The sequence below is a fragment of the Protopterus annectens genome, chromosome 10.part0, assembly GCF_019279795.1.
Source record: "Protopterus annectens isolate FY-2018-M chromosome 10.part0, PAN1.0, whole genome shotgun sequence".
NCBI classification, from domain to species: domain Eukaryota; kingdom Metazoa; phylum Chordata; order Ceratodontiformes; family Protopteridae; genus Protopterus; species Protopterus annectens.
In genome coordinates, this window is record NC_056744.1 from 1,652,515,751 (window position 1) to 1,652,536,072 (window position 20,322).

The window sequence follows — 20,322 nt, forward strand, 5'->3', positions numbered from 1 at the left end:
TTATAGAAATTTTATGTAGGGGTTACAAAAGATTCATGTTGTCACCAACAACAGTTTCACCGAATGTAAAATAAACTTAATGTTCACCAAAACTGCTTTTGCCAAACCTCCAAGGAATGTTTTTTTTTTTGCAAGGGGTAAAGCTCTTCTTTCTATTCACGGGGAATCTATTAATGGGGAATATATATACCAAACACCCCACAACTTGTATATAACAACTCCTGGGGCACGCAACAGGTGGGAAAAAGAATGGCTCTATTCTGTGAAAGTAGTTTTAGTGGGCATTCTTCAATCTTTTTACATTTGCCTAAACTTTTGTTAAAAAATAAGCAGGGACATTCATACATATCTTTAATGAAACAACTACCGTGTTCCAGTTCAAACTCCAAAGAAGCTGCAAAGGGCAGTGAGTTACAACCTGTATTGTTTCCAAAGGCTGGATTTCTGTCTAAATCTTCCATATTCCAGTCTTACACCAGCCAGGTTAGTGGTATTTTTTGAAGCTTTCATGGATACTATGAAATGAGAAGCTTTCCTTCCTCAACAGAAGATAGAATTTCTGATGACCTACTTTCTGTACAAGCTGTTAAAGAATAGGCCATAGCTTATGAATTTTTAAGAATTTTAAGTTATGTGGTTCCCAGCATTTTAATGGTGCCACTAGCAAGAGTTATTCATAAGAAAGCCACTGTGGTTCACGAGGAATACATGGCAATATCACTATCAGTGCCGTGACATTACCAGCCCAATACTTCTCACAGAGTAGACCTCTGAGTGCAGGGCATGTGGTGCCCCAAAGAGAGGAAAAAGCACATAAATCTAAGGGATTTATGGAAGTCATTGTGGCACTCAGATTTCAAGCTTCTTTGGAAGTCGTGAGTACCGAGTGTGATAAAAGAAAACACTACAGTAATTTGGTACATAAAAACATGGAATACATAGTACTAACCATTTACAGACTATCAGCACAAGCTTGTGAGGAAGTCCTGAAAGCAAAGATTGTCTTGTGGGTTTTCTATATCCCTAGCCAGGAGAATTCCCTGACCAAAAAGTGAAATGGAATCCTAGCAGATCTCCATGAGTGGCATTTTAACAGAGGCGGACCTCACAAACTGATGAGATGTACCCGAGATGGATTTTTGCTTCTGTGACCACAAACAGTTGAAGTTCTGCTCCATAGTACCATACAGGTAGGCATGGGCAGTGAATGCCATCTCCCTGAATGAGCACTTCTGTTTCTATATAAATACTCTTTTATAGCCTTGTTCCCCATTGTAGTTCAGAAAAATAAGGGAAGGGGTGGGAGGCAGCAGTGGATCTCACTTCATTTGAAATGGTAATGAAAGATCCATTCCTGCTGCCACAGGTTGGAAACCTCTATATGCAGGTGAAGGGGTCCGTGGTACACCTATGCCTTCCCATTTTTGGGGTCCTTGTTACACCTAAACATACCCTCTGTGGTACACCTAAACCTACCTACTCTCAGGCTTACTGCATGGAGTATATATGCCTTTACTTCCCGTTCGCCTCCTAACTCAGAGGATGTACTTATCATGTGGGGAGCTAGGTGGCCAAGCACCAGGGAAATGCTGCATGACTAAATGGAAAATATTTTCCATTTATTAACAAAAAAGGAAATGGTTCCGAAAATTGGCAGATATGCCTTAGGTTCTGCAGTAGTTGTTGACATTGTTTACATGTAGACTGCCTTATGTTCCACTGCAGGTACATTTATTATCCATTCCAGACTGACCCTTTGGACCTACTTTAGCCTGTAGGCCCCAGTCCAACAGGTGCTGAAGAACATCCTCCTTCAGCCCCTAGAAAGGAGTTGGTACTAACTTGGGACTAGAAGTTTGTGCTAGAGGAATTAACCCGGTCATGTCTTGAGCCCAAAGCTACTGTACCACTAAAGTTTATCTCCTGAACAATACCTCCTCATTACCAATACATCAACAAGGAAGATTTCAGAGTTCTGGCATTGATGGTACAAAGAACCTTTCATACACTTCCACAAAGACAGTGTTACCTTGTGTACTGGCCACTGTTCATGCCAAAACGTCCAACAGAAGTATCCTTAAATCAGGATATTGAATTGCTTTCTTTTCCCTATCCCTTAAAATAAGAGGGTAGATGGTTTTGCACTCTTTGGATATTCATAGGAGTTTAGAAGGACAAAGTGTTTTGTCTTATTTGCTCCAAGGAAAGGCTTACCAGTGTAAAAACAGTCTCAAAATTGCTAGCGCATTGTATTCTATTTTGTGCAAATGATCATGATGAAGTGCAGTGAAATATATACAGCTTTCCTTACAAGGATAAATACTCAGAACATTCGTAGGACAGAAGGAAAGTCTTCCAGGCACACATTCTGCAGGTATTTCAGGTTGGATATAATGTCCAACACCAGGGCTGGATTTGCCATGTTATTCAGCAGAGGCTTATCCAGCCTTCCTTTGAATCCCAATGCCCCTCTTTTGGGCAGTTCTGTGAATCTTCCCAACTGTTATGAGTGCAACAGTCACCCTCATGAAGCTTTGTAGTTATCTTACCATAATAGCATATGCTTGACTGTGATCACTGTTGAAATCCTAATTTCCCTCCCTACATTCCAACTGTCTTTATGTGGCATCCTAGGGCTTAGCTGTTTGACCATTATAATATCTGTGATGCCAGTGCACTGGCCTAGTAATCAAGGAGCCTCGATTCTCACCAGTAACACTAGTGAGGGATGTGCACATTGGAAGGGTGAACAGTACACACGCACTAAAGTACAGTTTCCCTTATGAGCACACAGAGATCACAGTCAGTCTGGGGCTGGTTTCTCCCTCTCTCTCCAGATCCCCAGTAAGACTCCCAACTGGCACAGCTATAGGGTTAAGATCTCAGCCGAGTAGTCAAGCCAAAACCTCCAGCATCCTCTCTGTCCAAGTAGTGCTTCGTGTCCCTGCCCAAGTAGCTGACACACACACACACACACACACTTTGAGATTTGATTTATATGCAAACAGACACTCCTGGGGAAGGCTGGCACAGGTTCTCCAGCTATGCCCCCTTCTGTCCAGACTATACAGTATTACCATCTGCCACCAACCACCCTTTTCAGCTAGTATAAAGACCCTTACCAAAGGGTGTCCAATTCTGCTGTGCAATGTTGCTATTATCCAAATGGTAAGTATGACTAAGACTTGAAGGCTGTTTAGGAGTGGCTTGTTCAGTATCACCAAATACGTGCAAGTATGCTAAGAGCTTGTATATCTCTACACAAAACCAGCCACAGTTACAAGGTTTAAATATATTTAAAAATAAATAATAAAAGCACAGGACAGTACTTATTAACTCAACATAGTGACGGCAGAGTTCACAATTCACAGGAAATACTTTAAAATAACATAGTAGGACAATTTCACATAAATATAGAAACATCTACACTAATCATGCTATATTCCTATCTATCTCCAAGAGAAACTAAGTTCTAAATAACTTACTTACAGAGCCAGGCAAATACAGATGAGAAGTGCTGAATGAATGTTTACAGATACAGAGACAAATACAAAATGGACTCTTTTTCTCTCTGAGATAAAGTTCTTAAGTTAATAATACATGTTACTACTGGGTTAGCTAGATGTTTAACTATTTAACACTTGCATCTAGTTCCCAGGCTAAACAGACACCAACAGAATGTAACATGTCTCTGTGAAAAACACTTATCTCTCAGAAGCTGACAATTCTCTCTTTGAAGCTTGCCAGAAACTTGAAGTCGTAAAACAATTACCTTGGAAACCTGTAATTACCTCAGTTTCCAGACAACAGGAAAGCCTACAACTCTAGACATTGTGTCTGCTTTAGGCTGAAACAGAGAGTAACAGTATCATAAACAAGTTCCACTTATTTTCTTAGAGCTTGTAAGGTAACTCTGTATGTCCTAATTTCTACTATCGGCAGAGTACACTGTGGTTACATTTTTGAAGCTCAGCACATAACACAGTTTTCTTACATTTGTAAAACAAGCCTGTGGGTCATATTAATATTTACAAATGACATAGGATTATTTACAAAATTCTATCTAGCTGGGCTGGCAGCCTTCACAGTATCAAAAATGATAAACATTACCCATGTGTACTCTGTCCTATGCCTAGTCTGGGACATTGAACCCAACCTTTTAGAATGCATTCTTTGAAAATGTTTTTTAGATAAACAAACCACATACTACAGACTTAACAGAGTCTTAACTGAAACCAAGCAACTTTGTTCCTAATTTCAAAATCAGAGACCATGTCTAAGAGCTGATGCTTATGACATTTTTGTGGCGCATTACTTCGCAACTATTCTGATCACAGTATCTATAAGTATTACTGTCCTCCAAGACCAAATGTTTAATTTGTGTGTGCATTCTTCCACTACCAACAGTGAAGGAATGTGTTTATCTCCTACACAGTCTTCTAACTGACAGATTCTCTTACTGTCATCTTACCTTGGGAGTTTATTTACTTACCCATTTTGAAAAAGTCCGTAAGTAAATTCTCAATTTCAAAAATGATTATAGCCTATACCAGACTGCTGCTTCTTGACAACCACCTTTATTTTGTATAGATTTCTCTAACAATCCCTTGACATAATGTGAGCTCTTATGGGAAACTCACCAGTATTTATTTAGTGGCTGTCTGATGAACCTCTCATTAACAAACAAAATGCTACATGCACCTTCTGTGAATTGAAACTCAGCAGACAATGTGATGTGCTTACTGAGCTAACATTTACAGATTGGCTGTCCTCTGCATTCCAGCCTGGCTGTGACACTGTTTTTCAATGTTTTGAAAAAGTTTTTTTCCTTCATAGAGTAATTACGATCAACCACAACAAGCTGAGTTAGACCAAAGTCATTCTCTTGGCTTACTTACAACCTAAAAACTGCACCTGCTACTAGAGACAGGATGTGGGAGCAATTCAGATTAGAAATGACAAAGGTAAAATTGGTTGGGAATAGTGTTGTTCATAAGAAGCAAATACAGAAATGCAAAGCCACCCTTTTTCAAGGCAAAATGATTAAAAAGGATGCTGACTTTGTGCTTCAGCAAAGTGTTTCTACTTCATGTTTCCCCAAATAGAAGCTCTCTGTTCTGGAAAGCATTATGATGTCATAAATACTGGGAAATTATTGTACCATTAAACATGTAACATTAATACATGATTCTCAGCTCTTTTATGTGTAACTAGAGAAAGATTCATGCCACCTATATTGTTTGCTATCTTGTACTGTCTATAAGCTTGTATATCACTTTTTCGATAGCAAATACCAAACTGAAATGACTAATAAAAAGTTCCGTACTAACAGACGAAAAAAGTCTTTTATTCACAAATCCAACAAGAATGAGCGCTTTCGTCTGCACAAAGCAGACTTCTTCAGAATAATAAACCTATGGTGCCTCTGTTTTTTATACAATCTTGTTCCAAAGCAATTGATCAATAATTACTAATTAAACCATCAAAGTTAAGGTAGGAAAGGAATTTTAATTGAATTGTTTCTCATACCTTAAATCTTTGTGGTTTGTTAACATTTTTTATGTATACTGAAAAATGTGTAAATACATTAATACTAAAAAAATCTTATTAATTGTGCAAGTTAAAAACATTGTCAACACAAATTTTATGTTAAAAAGACTTCAAAAAATGATAAAAAATAAAAAATAGTATTGTATTGTATGCAATTCATTCATTTAATTTAAGCTATTAAATAATACATTTTCTTATATTCTCTTGTGCATGTTTACTATTGTGTAAGACAAATAGCACTGATTTCAAAAAATTTTTTTTTTTTCCATCTACTGCTTAGTTCATATGGGACCATGTTTGAATTAAAAACAAATAATGTTCAAATCTGTTTAGTATTCTTTGTGTATATTTAATAACATTTCTGATGAAAAATAATATGAATAATAAAGACCTACAACCAAATGAATGTGGTGTAGAAGCCACAATGTTCAACCTAAAACCCCATATAAACAAGAGTAATGAAATATCCTAAATGTTATCTTAACAGGGAACTGTGCCCCCTAAACACAAACTCCCCCCACCCCACAAGTGGTGGGTCAAAAATATTGAACTGTTCTGTCCTACTGGGGTATGTGTTGTGTGTATCCCAAACTGTGAATATTTTTAATAAAAATGGTGATAGTTAATATGTTTGTAATGTAATGGTTAATACATAGTAGAGAGTGATAAATATATTAAAAATACATGTTGTCTCAAAAATATACTCTTTAAATATATAAATAAATATTTAATTAAAATGCAATTTATGATTAAAATTAAACTAACGCTGCTTTATCAATTAATATCGCTTTTATATTGATATATTCGTTGAGACATGGAGAATAATTAGACCTCAGTCTCAACTGCCACTTTATCTCCCTTTGTAATAAAAGATTTTTGATGTCCTCTCCCCTGTTATTTTCTTTTATCAAGTCCAAAATGCCAAACCTAAAACCTGTAAAGCCATCACACAATGTGGAATGCTTATAGAGAGCACTGGTGTCTTTCTTCACTTTAATGTCATTTATGTGTTCATATATTCTCTCTCTAAGTGTTCTCTCGGTTTTACCCACATAGAAGGAGGGGCATTTTGCACAAGTGGCCAAATAGACTAACATTCTACTACGACAATTACCTTTACAAAAGAAAACCTTGCTATTCAATCCATTTTTAAGATTTATATCTTCCACTAAATTAATATATACACACTGGCTACAACAACCACACTTAGTTGTTCCTTTCTTCTTGTCAACAGTTGTTGTTTCTATTTCAAACAATCTTTTAAAATTCATACCCGTCTTGTATGTAAACATGGGTTTGTTACCGACTGTTTCATATATTTCCTTGTTGGTCTTAAAAATAGACCAATTACTTTCCAAAATTTTAGTAAAACAATCAGAAAATCCATTATATTCAACTATACAGGCACCCGAAAAGTCTTTAATGTCATACGTCCTGTTGTCTTTGGGTGCCAACTTTTGACCTAACAAAGGTTTATACTTGGTCCCCCACCCTGAATATACTTCTTCCAAAATTTCACCCACTATATGTTTTGGGTAATCCCTTTCTAAAAATTTTTCCATCAGAAAGGCAAATTCACACTGTAGGTCTTTATGTTCAGAGGTCATCCTCGCTATTCTTACAGCCTGTCCCTTGATAATGCTTCTCTTCTGATGAAGGGGATGCAGGCTGTTGAAATGAAGATAGCTGTTACACCAAGTACTTTTTCGAAAAATGTTAGACTTAAAACCTTGAACTTTTTTACTAAGAGTAATGTCCAAGTAATTTATACTATGGTTCTGTATTTCATGAGTAAATGACAAAAAAGTAGTGGTTTCATTTATGTATTTCATAAATTTCTCAAGTTTGCCCTTCTGATCATCCTCCCAAACAAGAAAAATATCATCTAAAAACCTGAGGTAAATTTTAATGTTGTTCATGAATTCACTGGGAAAAATGTATTGTTCTTCCCAACCAAGAAGTACAAGGTTTGCGTATATGGGGGCACACACTGCCCCCATAGCCACCCCCGTCACTTGTTTATAATATTCTCCTTGGAATAAAATGAAATTGTTGTCCAGGATAACCTCGGTCAGTTCTAATATCAATCTTTTACTGTCTGATGATGAATCAAGATGTTTATTGACACAATTCTCAAAGTAATCAAACCCCAGATCTCTGGGTATACAAGTAAATAGATCTTTAACATCTATGGTAACCATTTTACAGGTTTCTGACCACAGATTATTGTTAATTTTACCCAGAAAGTCCCAGGAATCCTGGACTAAGTGTTTTTGCTTCTTAACAATTCCTTTTAATTTTTGGTCAATATATACTGCCAATGGGTGGGTTTTAGACTTTTTCGCTGAAACTATGGAGCGGAAAGGAGGCTTCAGGATGTTTTTGTGTATCTTGGGTATTCCAAAAAATTGTGGTACACATGGATGTTTTTGCTTCAAAAAGTTGTAGATTTCATCTTCAATTCTATTTTCTATAAGATATTCTTCCAAAAGAGAGTCTATTCTTCTATAAGCTATTTGAACTTCGTTGTGTGAAACAGTAGTGTAAGTTTCTTCATCAGTCAGCAAGTTAGTTAAAACATCATTATAAGCCTCCTGATGAAAAATAACCACGCCCCCACCTTTGTCAGGTTGCATGAATCTCAAATTTACCTCTTTCCTTAAGTTTTCCAATAATATCTCCTCCTCTTTCTTTAAATTATTTTCAATGGTACCTCCCTTTAACTGTCTGAATGTTTCATATATGTCATTAGTTACTATAGTTTCAAAGGTATGGATAACCGGGTGTAATGGTGGATTAAAAATGCTTCTCCTAGTTAAAATTCTAGATGTTTCCATTGTATTTCCTTCCATGTTGTTTTCTTGTATGTTGTTGTTAACTGGTTTTCTGTGGTGATTCATAATTCTCAAATTCAATTTTCTAAGATATAATTTCAATTCTAGCAATATATTAGCTAAATCACCATGAGTAGTTTTGACAAATTTGAAACCTCTAGAAAACAATTCAAAATGTAGCTTTTCCAATTTTAAATCTGTGTAGTTGTGTATCTTAAAACCTTTATATTGAAAAGTAATGCCATTGTCTTCATGTTTAATTTCATCTATCTCCCTCTCCTGCCTCTGTTTTTCCAGGCAAAACCGCTCCCACCCGTTTGTTCCTGCGGTCCTGGATCTGAGGGAATTCTTTGTTTGCTGGCCAGTCTCTCCGATCTCCTGGGCCCTAAAAAAGTTTCAGTGGGTTCTTGGAAGGAATCTAATTCGTCTAGATAACCATTTCTCCTCTCAAAGGATTTTCCTTGTTCAAATCCATCATAAAATTCCACCCTCTTAGTTCTCCCTGGTTCATTCTGATTGTAGGTAAGCCCATCATTTTTACTAGTGTAATTCCCTGTGTTTTTCCAAACTTTCTGAAATGGGAGGGGGTAACTTTTACCTTTCTTGTACTGTTCCCTGTCTCTTAATAATTTACCCTGTTTTCTTTCATAAACCTTGTCAACTTTGGTTTCAATTCTTTTCAAAATTTTAAAATATAAACTTTCATATTCTTCAAATAATAAATCATTCACTATATCACTTTGAACACCATTAACTTCATTCAATAACTTCTTAAGCTGCACTTCATTATACTTAATTAATTTTGAAATTAAAGTAAAACCACAGTCATCAAAGAAAGAATAAAAATCAGTCAGCACATTTTCCATATAACGAATGCCAAATGGATATTTATAAAATCCTGGGGGACTATTTTGTTAACCAAACATTGATGTAGGTAGTTGTTGTCAACTTGCAAACATTTATATTTGTACAACATTTTTTCAAATTCAAACATTTTGTCCTTTATAGTTAGTTCTTTGTGCTTAAAAACACTGTCTTTCGGTGGGTACAACCCTTCGCCATTAATGTTCAAAGTTTTATCAAACCTATAATTTTTGTCAAGAATGTCTTTATAGCCGTTTAAATAACAGTCAGTAACCTCGACAACCTGTCGCGGTTTAAAAGAATTAGATGCCACTGCTTCATTTAACTGGGGATTAGTGGATACAGTACCTTTAGAGTTAGCATTAGATGTTTTGGATCGCTGAAAATAACTTCTGTTGTCCGTCAAAGGATTTTCAACCTGATTAAAACACATATCTTCTCTTTCAGATGTACTCCTTTTGTTATACGATTCCACCCCATCTTTCTTTATCATTCCACTATTGCTCCCGTTCCCTGAGCGTGGAGATGACGTCACCGGGTGCACGGAGGTATTGGCCTCGACTTGATCGCCTGTTGTAGCTCTCCTTGTAACTTCCCCTTGCGAAAACAATTCAATCAGCTTAGTGAGATCCCCACGCAAAGTGGAGATCTTTTCTCTTAGCTGAGAAACCTCACGTTGAGTTTGTAATAGATTCATACTGTCATTAAGCTCAAGGTCACAGCCAACGATAGTAGAATCATTCAGAGTTTTTTCCATAATAAAGGCACCCAACAAGACAGCTTCACGGCTAAATTCAGTGGGTTAGATAAGTTTCAACGCACTTCTCAAAGGTAATTGTCGTAGTAGAATGTTAGTCTATTTGGCCACTTGTGCAAGAAAGTGAAGAAAGACACCAGTGCTCTCTATAAGCATTCCACATTGTGTGATGGCTTTACAGGTTTTAGGTTTGGCATTTTGGACTTGATAAAAGAAAATAACAGGGGAGGGGACATCAAAAATCTTTTATTACAAAGGGAGATAAAGTGGCAGTTGAGACCGAGGTCTAATTATTTTCCAGGTCTCAACGAATATATCAATATAAAAGCGATATTAATTGATAAAGCAGCGTTAGTTTCATTTTAATCATAAATTGCATTTTAATTAAATATTTATTTATATATTTAAAGAGTATATTTTTTGAGACAACATGTATTTTTAATATATTTATCACTCTCTACTATGTATTAACCATTACATTACAAACATATTAACTATCACCATTTTTATTAAAAATATTCACAGTTTGGGATACACACAACACATACCCCAGTAGGATAGAACAGTTCAATATTTTTGACCCACCACTTGTGGGGTGGGGGGAGTTTGTGTTTAGGGGGCACAGTTCCCTGTTAAGATAGCATTTAGGATATTTCATTACCCTTGTTTATATGGGGTTTTAGGTTGAACATTGTGGCTTCTACACCACATTCATTTGGTTGTAGGTCTTTATTATTCATATTATTTTTCATCAGAAATGTTATTAAATATCGTAACACATAAATAACACAAAGAATACTAAACAGATTTGAACATTATTTGTTTTTAATTCAAACATGGTCCCATATGAACTAAGCAGTAGATGGGGGGGGGGGGGGGGGGAATTTTTTTTGAAATCAGTGCTATTTGTCTTACACAATAGTAAACATGCACAAGAGAATATAAGAAAATGTATTATTTAATAGCTTAAATTAAATGAATGAATTGCATACAATACAATACTATTTTTTATTTTTTATCATTTTTTGAAGTCTTTTTAACATAAAATTTGTGTTGACAATGTTTTTAACTTGCACAATTAATAAGATTTTTTTAGTATTAATGTATTTACACAGGGCGTTTTTTTCAGTATACATAAAAAATGTTAACAAACCACAAAGATTTAAGGTATGAGAAACAATTCAATTAAAATTCCTTTCCTACCTTAACTTTGATGGTTTAATTAGTAATTATTGATCAATTGCTTTGGAACAAGATTGTATAAAAAACAGAGGCACCATAGGTTTATTATTCTGAAGAAGTCTGCTTTGTGCAGACGAAAGCGATCATTCTTGTTGGATTTGTGAATAAAAGACTTTTTTCGTCTGTTAGTACGGAACTTTTTATTAGTCTTGTATATCACTTTACTATGGTCTGTAGAAAGCATGTTGCTAAAAAGGGGTCCGTAGAAAGCATGTTGCTAAAAAGGGGTCCTTGAAGTTCACTGTGCAAATATGCTAACTAAGTTAGCAGTAGTTATTTTTTATGCTGAAAACACTATATTGTATTTTACATTTGGATAAAACAAATGATGGAGCACACTGCATCATTTTCAGGTGCCAGAAACCTTTGAGGATGTTGCGGTTGCTTTTACTGAAGAGGAATGGAAGATGTTAAGAAAACAAGATAAGGAGCTTCACAGAGAAGTGATGGTGCAAAATTATGAAGCCTTGGTTTCAATAGGTAAGTGTAGTCCAGCATAGTAAGATCTACTTTTTTTCCTGAAAGTTACTAGTGTCAGGATGGTTCATAAATGTGCACTTTATGCCTTGTTGTCACAAGGAATCTTTGTCCAAGGAGTCTTTGTCCTTTCTCATTTCAGCTAGTCCTGACATGGCTAGCATTTCTTCCTGTCTACAGCACCCTTGAACTATGCTTGACCCTTTCTTGTTTGAGTATGCTGTGTCATACCCATAAAGTTCTGGTGTTCTGCTTTATCAATGTCTTGTAACAGGTATTCAACATTGTATAAATCAAATCATGCTTTATTTAACTTTTTCATCTCCTGCTGAACTGCATGCCACCTTTGTTCATTTATCCTTCTTAAAACAGAGGTCACCCCCTGAAATAGTCTGTTCTGCCCTTGAAGTCACCCATATCCCTTTTCCTCTTTATGTTCTGAGGAGTATATACTGTGATCCATCAATCTCTCTGCTTAGAACCATAGTCAAATACTTTGTATTTCTAAAGTACTGTTTATTGTGATATATCAAACATCTGTCACTTATTTCACAAATGACAAAGGAGTCTGTCTTCATTTAAATAAATTTTCATGATTTCAGTATCACACCATATAAAAGAGGAGAATCTTGGACTGAAATATATCTGAGTAATGGATCATATTTACAGCTTTTATTGATTAATGCATTGACTATGTTGTTATGCACATATATGCACTATCTTCAGTTGTTTTTAGCTAGACATAATACTTGGAGGAGTCTATGTAAAATGCACAGTTGTAAGTTCATTTCCATCTTACTAAAGGTGCCACCTATTGCTATAGTATGACCCCATCCTCATCTATTTTTGTCATGTTACACTTATCCCAAGGCAGTCAGTATTTCTTGTTTTTTTTTTTTTCTTTCCACTCTAATGGGAATGTATAATTGGCAGGACTAAGGCAGCATGCGTTATGATGGTTTGCCTGTTCAAATCCTCTCAGGGTGTTGGGTACATTTACTCTCTTATAATACACCCCACCTCCTGCACTCAAGACATTTACATTGCCACACCTGCATTTCAGCATTGGTCGCTTTAATGACTGCAGGCTGATGCATGATTTTTTTTTAATTTTAACTCATGAATAGTAGAATCCCGCTTCCTTTTATTGATACTAATTAGTTGAATGTCAGCTTTTGTTTTCTGATCCTTTTTGTGGAATTTTGATCTTTTTTATCTTGGAAAAGTTCCCTGTTTCTTTCCTTGCCTCAAGGCACTTTCCATCCCTACCATTAAAAAGAGGGGGAGAGAGAGAGAGGGAGAAGGGAAAAAGTTTTTCCTTTATTTCTTCCTCTCTTCTTAAAGTTGGTGCTATGTGAGTGTTTCCACTAGGGAAGTTTTTTTTTTTTTAGGACTTGCGGTCATACTTTGTCATTTTAGTTAACTGTTATTGCTGCAGGAGTTTATTTCTCACCGTTGCATTGCTTTTCTTGGCTACTTAAATTTTTTGATGTGTGCTTTTTTTGGCTACTTGACCAGCTTTAGTCATAGAATAAGGATTTTACTGTAGTTCCTGTGGGGAAAACATTTGTATGACAAAAGCATTCATTTTCTCATTTTATTTGGAAGTGGGTCACATCCCTGTGAGGTATGACATCTAGAAAACTTTTTAAAAGTGTTACCTTTCAAGACAAATGTAGAGAGATTAGTGGTGACTTATAAGAACTGTTGGAGGTGATGGATTTCAAGTGTTGGTCCATCTTTGGCCCCTAGGAAGCTGACATCAAAGTCTTTGAAGTCTTCTAGTTTGCGTCATTTGGCTAAGAAGAAGACCAAGGGGTACAGATAGACCTTCCCAGTTTCTGAGGTGGCCCATCAAACAGTGGAACTCCTGCAAGAAGGGCTAGTTGAAGATGTTGGTGATAGCAGCTTCCCAGCTCTTTCAGTGGCTGTTTCATCTACAAATTCTTAATCCTGGCATATGATGATCCAAACACATTTCTGGTTGTTTTTGTGATGGATAAGGAATTTGGAGTCTTTTCCGACCTTTTTACATCAAGACCGCCTCCTGTGGGACAGGCCTCCATTCCCCTAATTGTTGACCTAGACTATGAGAAATAGGCTTAGCAGAAGTTGGCCTGGTTCTGTGTTCCTCCAAGGTATACAGGAAGGGTTAGACCTCTTATGCCACCCATTCCTTCACATGTCACTGTTTTGGATAGTTCCTAATCAATACTGTATTTTTTTTTCTTACTGACCTCATTGGGATCCACATTGACAGGTGTGGTACTGATGTTGATGGATCATCTTCCTGCTTTATGTCTGGTCTGTTGTCAATCCCAAGGGTGGCCAGGATAACAGAGACACTGATCTCAGTGTCACAGTGTCAGTGTTGACATTCCAGGAGCATATTGCTTTAATTTGGGTAGTGCCCCTGCCCCTTTGACTGGTGTTGTTGAAGTCACTCACACCTTATTTGGATAACGATGAGGAGGACCCAGACTCAAGGCACCCGCAGATGTCCCGAACTTTAGGTAAGTACTGGAGTTATTGATGTAAAATAAGGGTGAACCTCAAACACCATATTCTCTCTCTGAGAGCTATGATTTTATAAACTACCTAGCAGGGTTGCACAGGACTCTCCCGTACATTACGACTTGTATTTTTTCAACAGGTCAGATATGAATATTTAGAATTATTGGTTAAATATAATGAATATGTTTTGAATAGTTTACTTGAAGAACGTTAGGAATTAGGTTATGCCAATAAACGTTATCTTCTTTTTGACAGTAAATGTGCCTTGTATGAGGAGGTCTTTAATACACTGCAGAAACAAATTAAGAAGATATGCTTAAGGAAAGAAAAGAAACTGATTAAGGACAGAGGTGAATATTAAGCAGGCAAAATATATGCTGCCCCTACTTCAGTGTGGTCACCATCCTCCAACCATGCACACAACAACAATATGGGAGTAGAAGCTGACCAAGCTAACCATTACAAAACTAACTCCACATTATGTTACATATCAGGACTACTTGTCAACTTACTCTGTTTTTACAGTATGTAATTTTAGTGATTTGTTTTCCTTAAAACCAAAAGATGAACAGCATTTTTCATGGGGGTTTCACATCTATTCCCATGAGATACTCCAAGTTTTTGGCTACCATAGTGGACTTCAAACTATTTCTTAGAAAGCTAAATTTTGCAGTCATATTTCCAGATGGAGATGATTCCTGTTCTTCAAGAAATAATCTCAGCAGAAGATCACATCAGAACCTCCTTTAAACCACATCAGAACCTCCTTTAAACCATAACTTGACTGTATTTGAGAGGCCATGCACAAAAAATATCAGATATCTAATACAGGATCCTTAGAGATGGAGAACCTGTAATGTCAACCCTTTAGAGTTTCAAGCACTCAAAGAATTCTCCTTAAATAAAGATACTTAGATAACGAAATCTGATAAGGGTAGGGGGTTGTTTTAATGAATTAAGTGGATTATGCCAGCAGGATGTTTTGTATTAATCTTGAATGGTGGTTTTTATGATGTGGTGTCTATAAATTATATAAATAAAGCCTATGCAAAGCCATCTCCTTAACCTTCTCTACTTTTTTTACCAAGTGTAACATTACCTAACAGGAACTCTGTTTTTAATGGTCAAAAAAATAGGACTGCAGTTATTCTTGGCATCACAAAGATTCATAAGAACATTCTTTACCTCCCCCCTTACATCCCATCATCAAAGCAGGGAACTCTTTACAAAACCACTGGCAATTTATGTGGCCTACAAGCTGAAAGCATATTATAGATGTTTTCCTAGCTTGCCTAAGGATTCCTGGGACTTTTTGGATAAAGGTACGTGCTGACCTTGTAATATCAGTGACCTACTGATTAAACTGCACATGAATAACATGTTTACTGCTATTCCCCAAAGAACTTTGGTTGGAGTGGTTCAGACAGAGGATTTCCTTGAACACTGGCCTTCAATTCCTATGACATTAATATTTTTTGCTGCCTACTCAATCCAGCAGGTGTCTAGTGTAGCAGAGAGTGCTGCATGTGCCCTTTTATTTCCCTGCTTAGTCCTTTGTTACTGGAAAAACTATTTTATACTGCACAGTCAATGCCATCTATTTATAAAAATTTACTTACGTTCTTTGGATGACATTTTTATTGTTTAGCATGTAGATCAAAACGCACTACAGGGTTCGTTTAATTTGGCTAATGGTTATGGTTTCAATATTTATAAAAGACCACTGTTTCAAACCATTATCTTCATTTTGACAGTGTAGACACATATAAACAAAAAATAAACATTGTTTAGGAACAATATATTAGATTGTCCAGGATTATTTCTAATGACTGACATTTCTACAAACAGTGTTATTTTCAAATCTGCTTTAAGCATATAAATATACTGAGTCTTTGATTGATGAGATTCATTTTCACTAAATTTTCTAATTGCCAGTATTCTCCCATCTTAAAACAACACTTAGCTAAGCCCATCCAGGCCAATAATCATTTGTTTGGCTGCTCCATAGTTTGATATCATTCATTTGAGTCTTCAGCTATACGTGGAATTATTGAAAAAAAAATAGAAGCTTATGCATAAAATCAGTCCTGACTTTATTGGACTAGATTCGTCACCATGATTTATGTTTAAACCCATCAGTATAGGGTCACAGTTAGAAAGGAAACTTTGAGACAACAGTAAACCTGACAATATGGCTAAATGTGGCTGGTGCTTCAGCTGTGGTTACATTCATGAAGGTCTAACTGTAGTAATGCACAAATTCTCCACATTTATTCCATGTCTTGGGAGATTTATTAGTAATATAGTGGGTGTTTTTTATACTGCTATGTGTAATGAATGCCCCACGTACTTCATTGGTAAAATAGGGCATAAGATGCAGGAAAGGATCATTGAACACAGCAGCATTGTTTGTAATAAGAATGAGTAGGATTCATAGGTTCATAGGTAGGTACTAGGCTATTGGCCCTAGGGCCTATATAAGCCTAGCCAAAAGGTACCCAGGCTTTCGGCACCCAAGAAAATTATTTTCCTGTGCCCCTGTCGAGCAGAGCCACAGAAGTGATCCCCGGGGTGAATTTCCTATCTCCCGTCCAACCATCAAGATTTTTCTTGAAGAGTGCTAATGAGGAGCTTTGTTTGATATAGACAGGTAGTTTGTTCCAGAGTATGGGAAGTCTCTGGGACAGGAATCTATCCCACCAGCCCTGTTCTGTTTATTGTGGTGACAAAGTTTATGTCCCTAGAGCGTGTAGCTCAGAGGGATTGGGATTTCTTTAAGTGGAGCATGTCCAACAGCTCTGGGTTTGACATAGCTTTGTATGTTAGGCAGAGATCGCTTCTGAATAGGTGATATGAGACAGAGTAAAGCTGGAGTTTTTTTGAGATGATCTGCGTAGGACATCTGTTTGAGGCCGGTAATGCTCTTTGTGAGGTATTTCTGTGACCTTTCCAATTGTTGTAGACATCTTGTGAGGTACATACCAAAAGGGGCGTTGTACTCTATAATGGGTCTAATGAGTGACTAGTAGAGGGGAACAATGGCCTCTTTTTTTTCCTGGATAAGAAACCTTTTGTGATGAGGTGTGCCGGATCCCCTACAGAAGACTGACAGCTCTCAACACCAACACCCACATCGCGGACACTAAAAGCCCGACACATGAAATACCGACAACAGCGCTACTGCAGAAAGAAAGAAAATAACATTTCCTTTTTTTCTGCTAGCAGGGGGGCTCTGCCCCCACACACCCCCATAACTTTAATATACAAACTCCGAGATTGCACTACAGTGCAGGAATGGAAATATTTCCTTTCCTCACTATGGAGACTTACCGTTTCCCCATTATCTGTATTTCGTGTGTCAAGCTTTTGGTGTCGGCAATGTGGGTGTCGGTGTTGTGAGCTGTTGGTCTTCTGTAGGGGACCCGGTGTGCCACATAGAAAGATTTCCTGACTACTGTGGCAATGTTCTTTGAGTTTCACTGTTGCAGTCATTACATTTGGATAATCTGCTGATGGGTTGCCCTCAGTCGGCCTGAATTCCAAAGTCTTGGGTCCTGCGTCGGTTGCTGTCTCCTCTTCCATGAGGTCAGGTTGTCAGGGGTATAAAACAAGCAGCCAACACCATTTTGTTTAGTCTTTCTTGCTGCGCGGTGCCCGAAGCAGAAGCATTTCGCAAGTGCCAGTTGGCCGACTCCTGAAATATTCGAGTTTGAGTTTCAGAACCAAAGTCTTCACTAAAGCTAAGTACCCCATTGGGAAAACTTTTTTCTTGCTCCATACCGATGTCAGAAAAAGTTAATAATTGTATTACTTGTGGGAAGCAAATACCTCATAAGGATTTCCATTCATACTGTATTCCTTGCCTAGGCCCTGATCACAATGTGCCTGGCTGTCGTTTTGTGCTAGATTTAACCAACGCAGTATTAAGCGTCGGTATATTTTTGCCTCAAAGTATTTTGGAAACAGATTTAACTACCCAGAAATGTCGTCGGATAGCAATCCAACTACCGGAGTACATAAAAAATGCAAAGAAAAGGACAGAGAGAGACAGTCAAGGTCCAAAACCGATGACGAAGCTTCTCCTAAGCCAGTCACCGGTTCGCCGGTACTCAGTGAGGCGCTTTCACAGCCCCTGATACCCACTACTTTCGAGTCGCAGGCCCCTACTGAAACCCATGTGGAGTCCGGCATGCCACGAGATACTCAAAGTATTGGACCCACTGATGTATCTCCCTCGGATGGGTCCGGAGTCGCTGAGCAGGCACTGGCTTCTGAGGGTGTATTCAGACCTCAACATTTTTATATCAAAATGACGACAATTGCAAAACCAATGACAAAAGCAACTTCTAAAACTAAAAAACCAACACATGAGCCACGTGCACAGGCCTCAATGCCTAAAAACAGATGATCAAAATGGCTGAAGACCTTATTACCTTGATCAGAGGTTCCCATCCCCCTCCAGATAAGAGGCCTAGGCAAGACACTGATTATGTATCTTCAGATCATGTTTTATTTCTTCTGATTCCACTTCTGATCAGGAATTATCTATACCTCCCTATGATGATTCTGATGCAGAGGAGTCTATACCATCTGCATCACCTCCTGAGGATTATTCATTTGGAGAAACCTTGCATACTTTGAGGGAGCATTTTCACTGGGAGAGTCAAGATTTCTCAGAATCAAAAAAGAGGCTCAGGGATTTCCTTCTTCTCCCTCAGCACAGGCCTTTAGCCATACCCCCTGTTTTAGACATTGAGGATGATGTCTTTTCGGAGTCAAGCTTGACCCCTGACTCCTTACCTCCGGCTATCAGCAAGCCTGACAGATATTACAGGGTCCCTGACTCACACAAATATTTATTTAGAAACCCTGCTGTTGATCCTGAAACTATTTCACAGGGTCCAAAGGGAGTTAAGGCCTCAACAGCAAAAAATCCCACCCCCTCTGACAGAGATTCAAGGGCACTGGATAGATGGAGAAAAAATACATGTACATCTGCATCCTTGGCAATTAGGGCCTTAAACTGCCAGTTTCATATGCTCAAACATCAACAACATGTTATGGGATTGCTGAAACAGAAAATGACGTTGATTTCTGAATGTGCAGAAAGTAAAGAATTGCAGGAATCATTGCATGCAGCTGAACAGGTTGGAAAGCATACTTTGCAATGTGGTTTTGATTCCTTAGAGGCCTCCTGCAGGGCCGCAGTTACTGGATCTGTGATTAGGAGGCATGCCTGGCTAAAGGAACAAAATTTGCCTGATCATGTTAAAGCTAAATTGCTAGATGCACCTTTACAGCATGATACTCTTTGGTATTAAGGCAGAAGAGGCTTTAAAGAAAATGGAAGACAAAGCTAAGTCTATGCAAACTGTAAAAGACTTATTACAAGTGCAGCCACCACGATTCAGTAGACACTGGCCTACAAAAAATTGGTCCTTTCCTGTGTCAGACAGAGCTCAAAGGGGCAAATCCAGACACCCTAAGGGTTCCAGATACCAGGCATAAGATTCATACAGGTCAAAACAATGGGGCACTTCTACCTCCAAATCTGATGGAGATAAAGTGCAAACCTACAGAAAACAGTCCCAATGACTTCCCTCTGCCTACACCAAGCACTTATCTTTTGGCAGCACCCTTAGGGGGAAAATTAGCACTTTTTGCTCAAAATTGGCAGTTAATAACCCAGGACAAGTGGGTGCTAAACATAGTATCACAGGGATACAGATTCCATTTCCATACTCTGCCAATGGCAAACAGTTGGCCAGATCTGCCAAAAAATCAATGGGCAGAGGCACAGAAACAGGTTACGTCCCTCATGGATATGGGGGCCATTCAGCCAGTACCAGAACAGGAAAAAGGGCAAGGTTTTTACTTGAGTGTTCTTGGTACCCAGAAAGGACAAGGCCTGGTGGCCAATACTGGATTTATCGATTTTGAACACATACCTGGACATTCCAAAATTCAAAATGCTGACTTTGCAGCAGCTTCTTCCCATGCTGGGCAAGAATGCTTGGCTGGTGACATTAGACCTAAAAAAGGCATACCTGCATGTCCCAATAAGGCAGTCATGCAGAAGATACC

At 37.7% G+C, this 20,322-nt stretch overlaps 1 protein-coding gene across 1 annotated transcript in view; it reads left to right on the top strand.

Moving 5' to 3' along the window:
• LOC122813856 (zinc finger protein 566-like) overlaps window positions 1-20,322 on the top strand; it is a 230,584-nt gene that overhangs the window by 145,678 nt on the left and 64,584 nt on the right. The window contains exon 4 of the mRNA XM_044086395.1: window positions 11,601-11,727. Coding sequence (XP_043942330.1) covers window positions 11,601-11,727 — 127 coding nt within the window. The remainder of the gene's footprint in view (window positions 1-11,600; window positions 11,728-20,322) is intronic.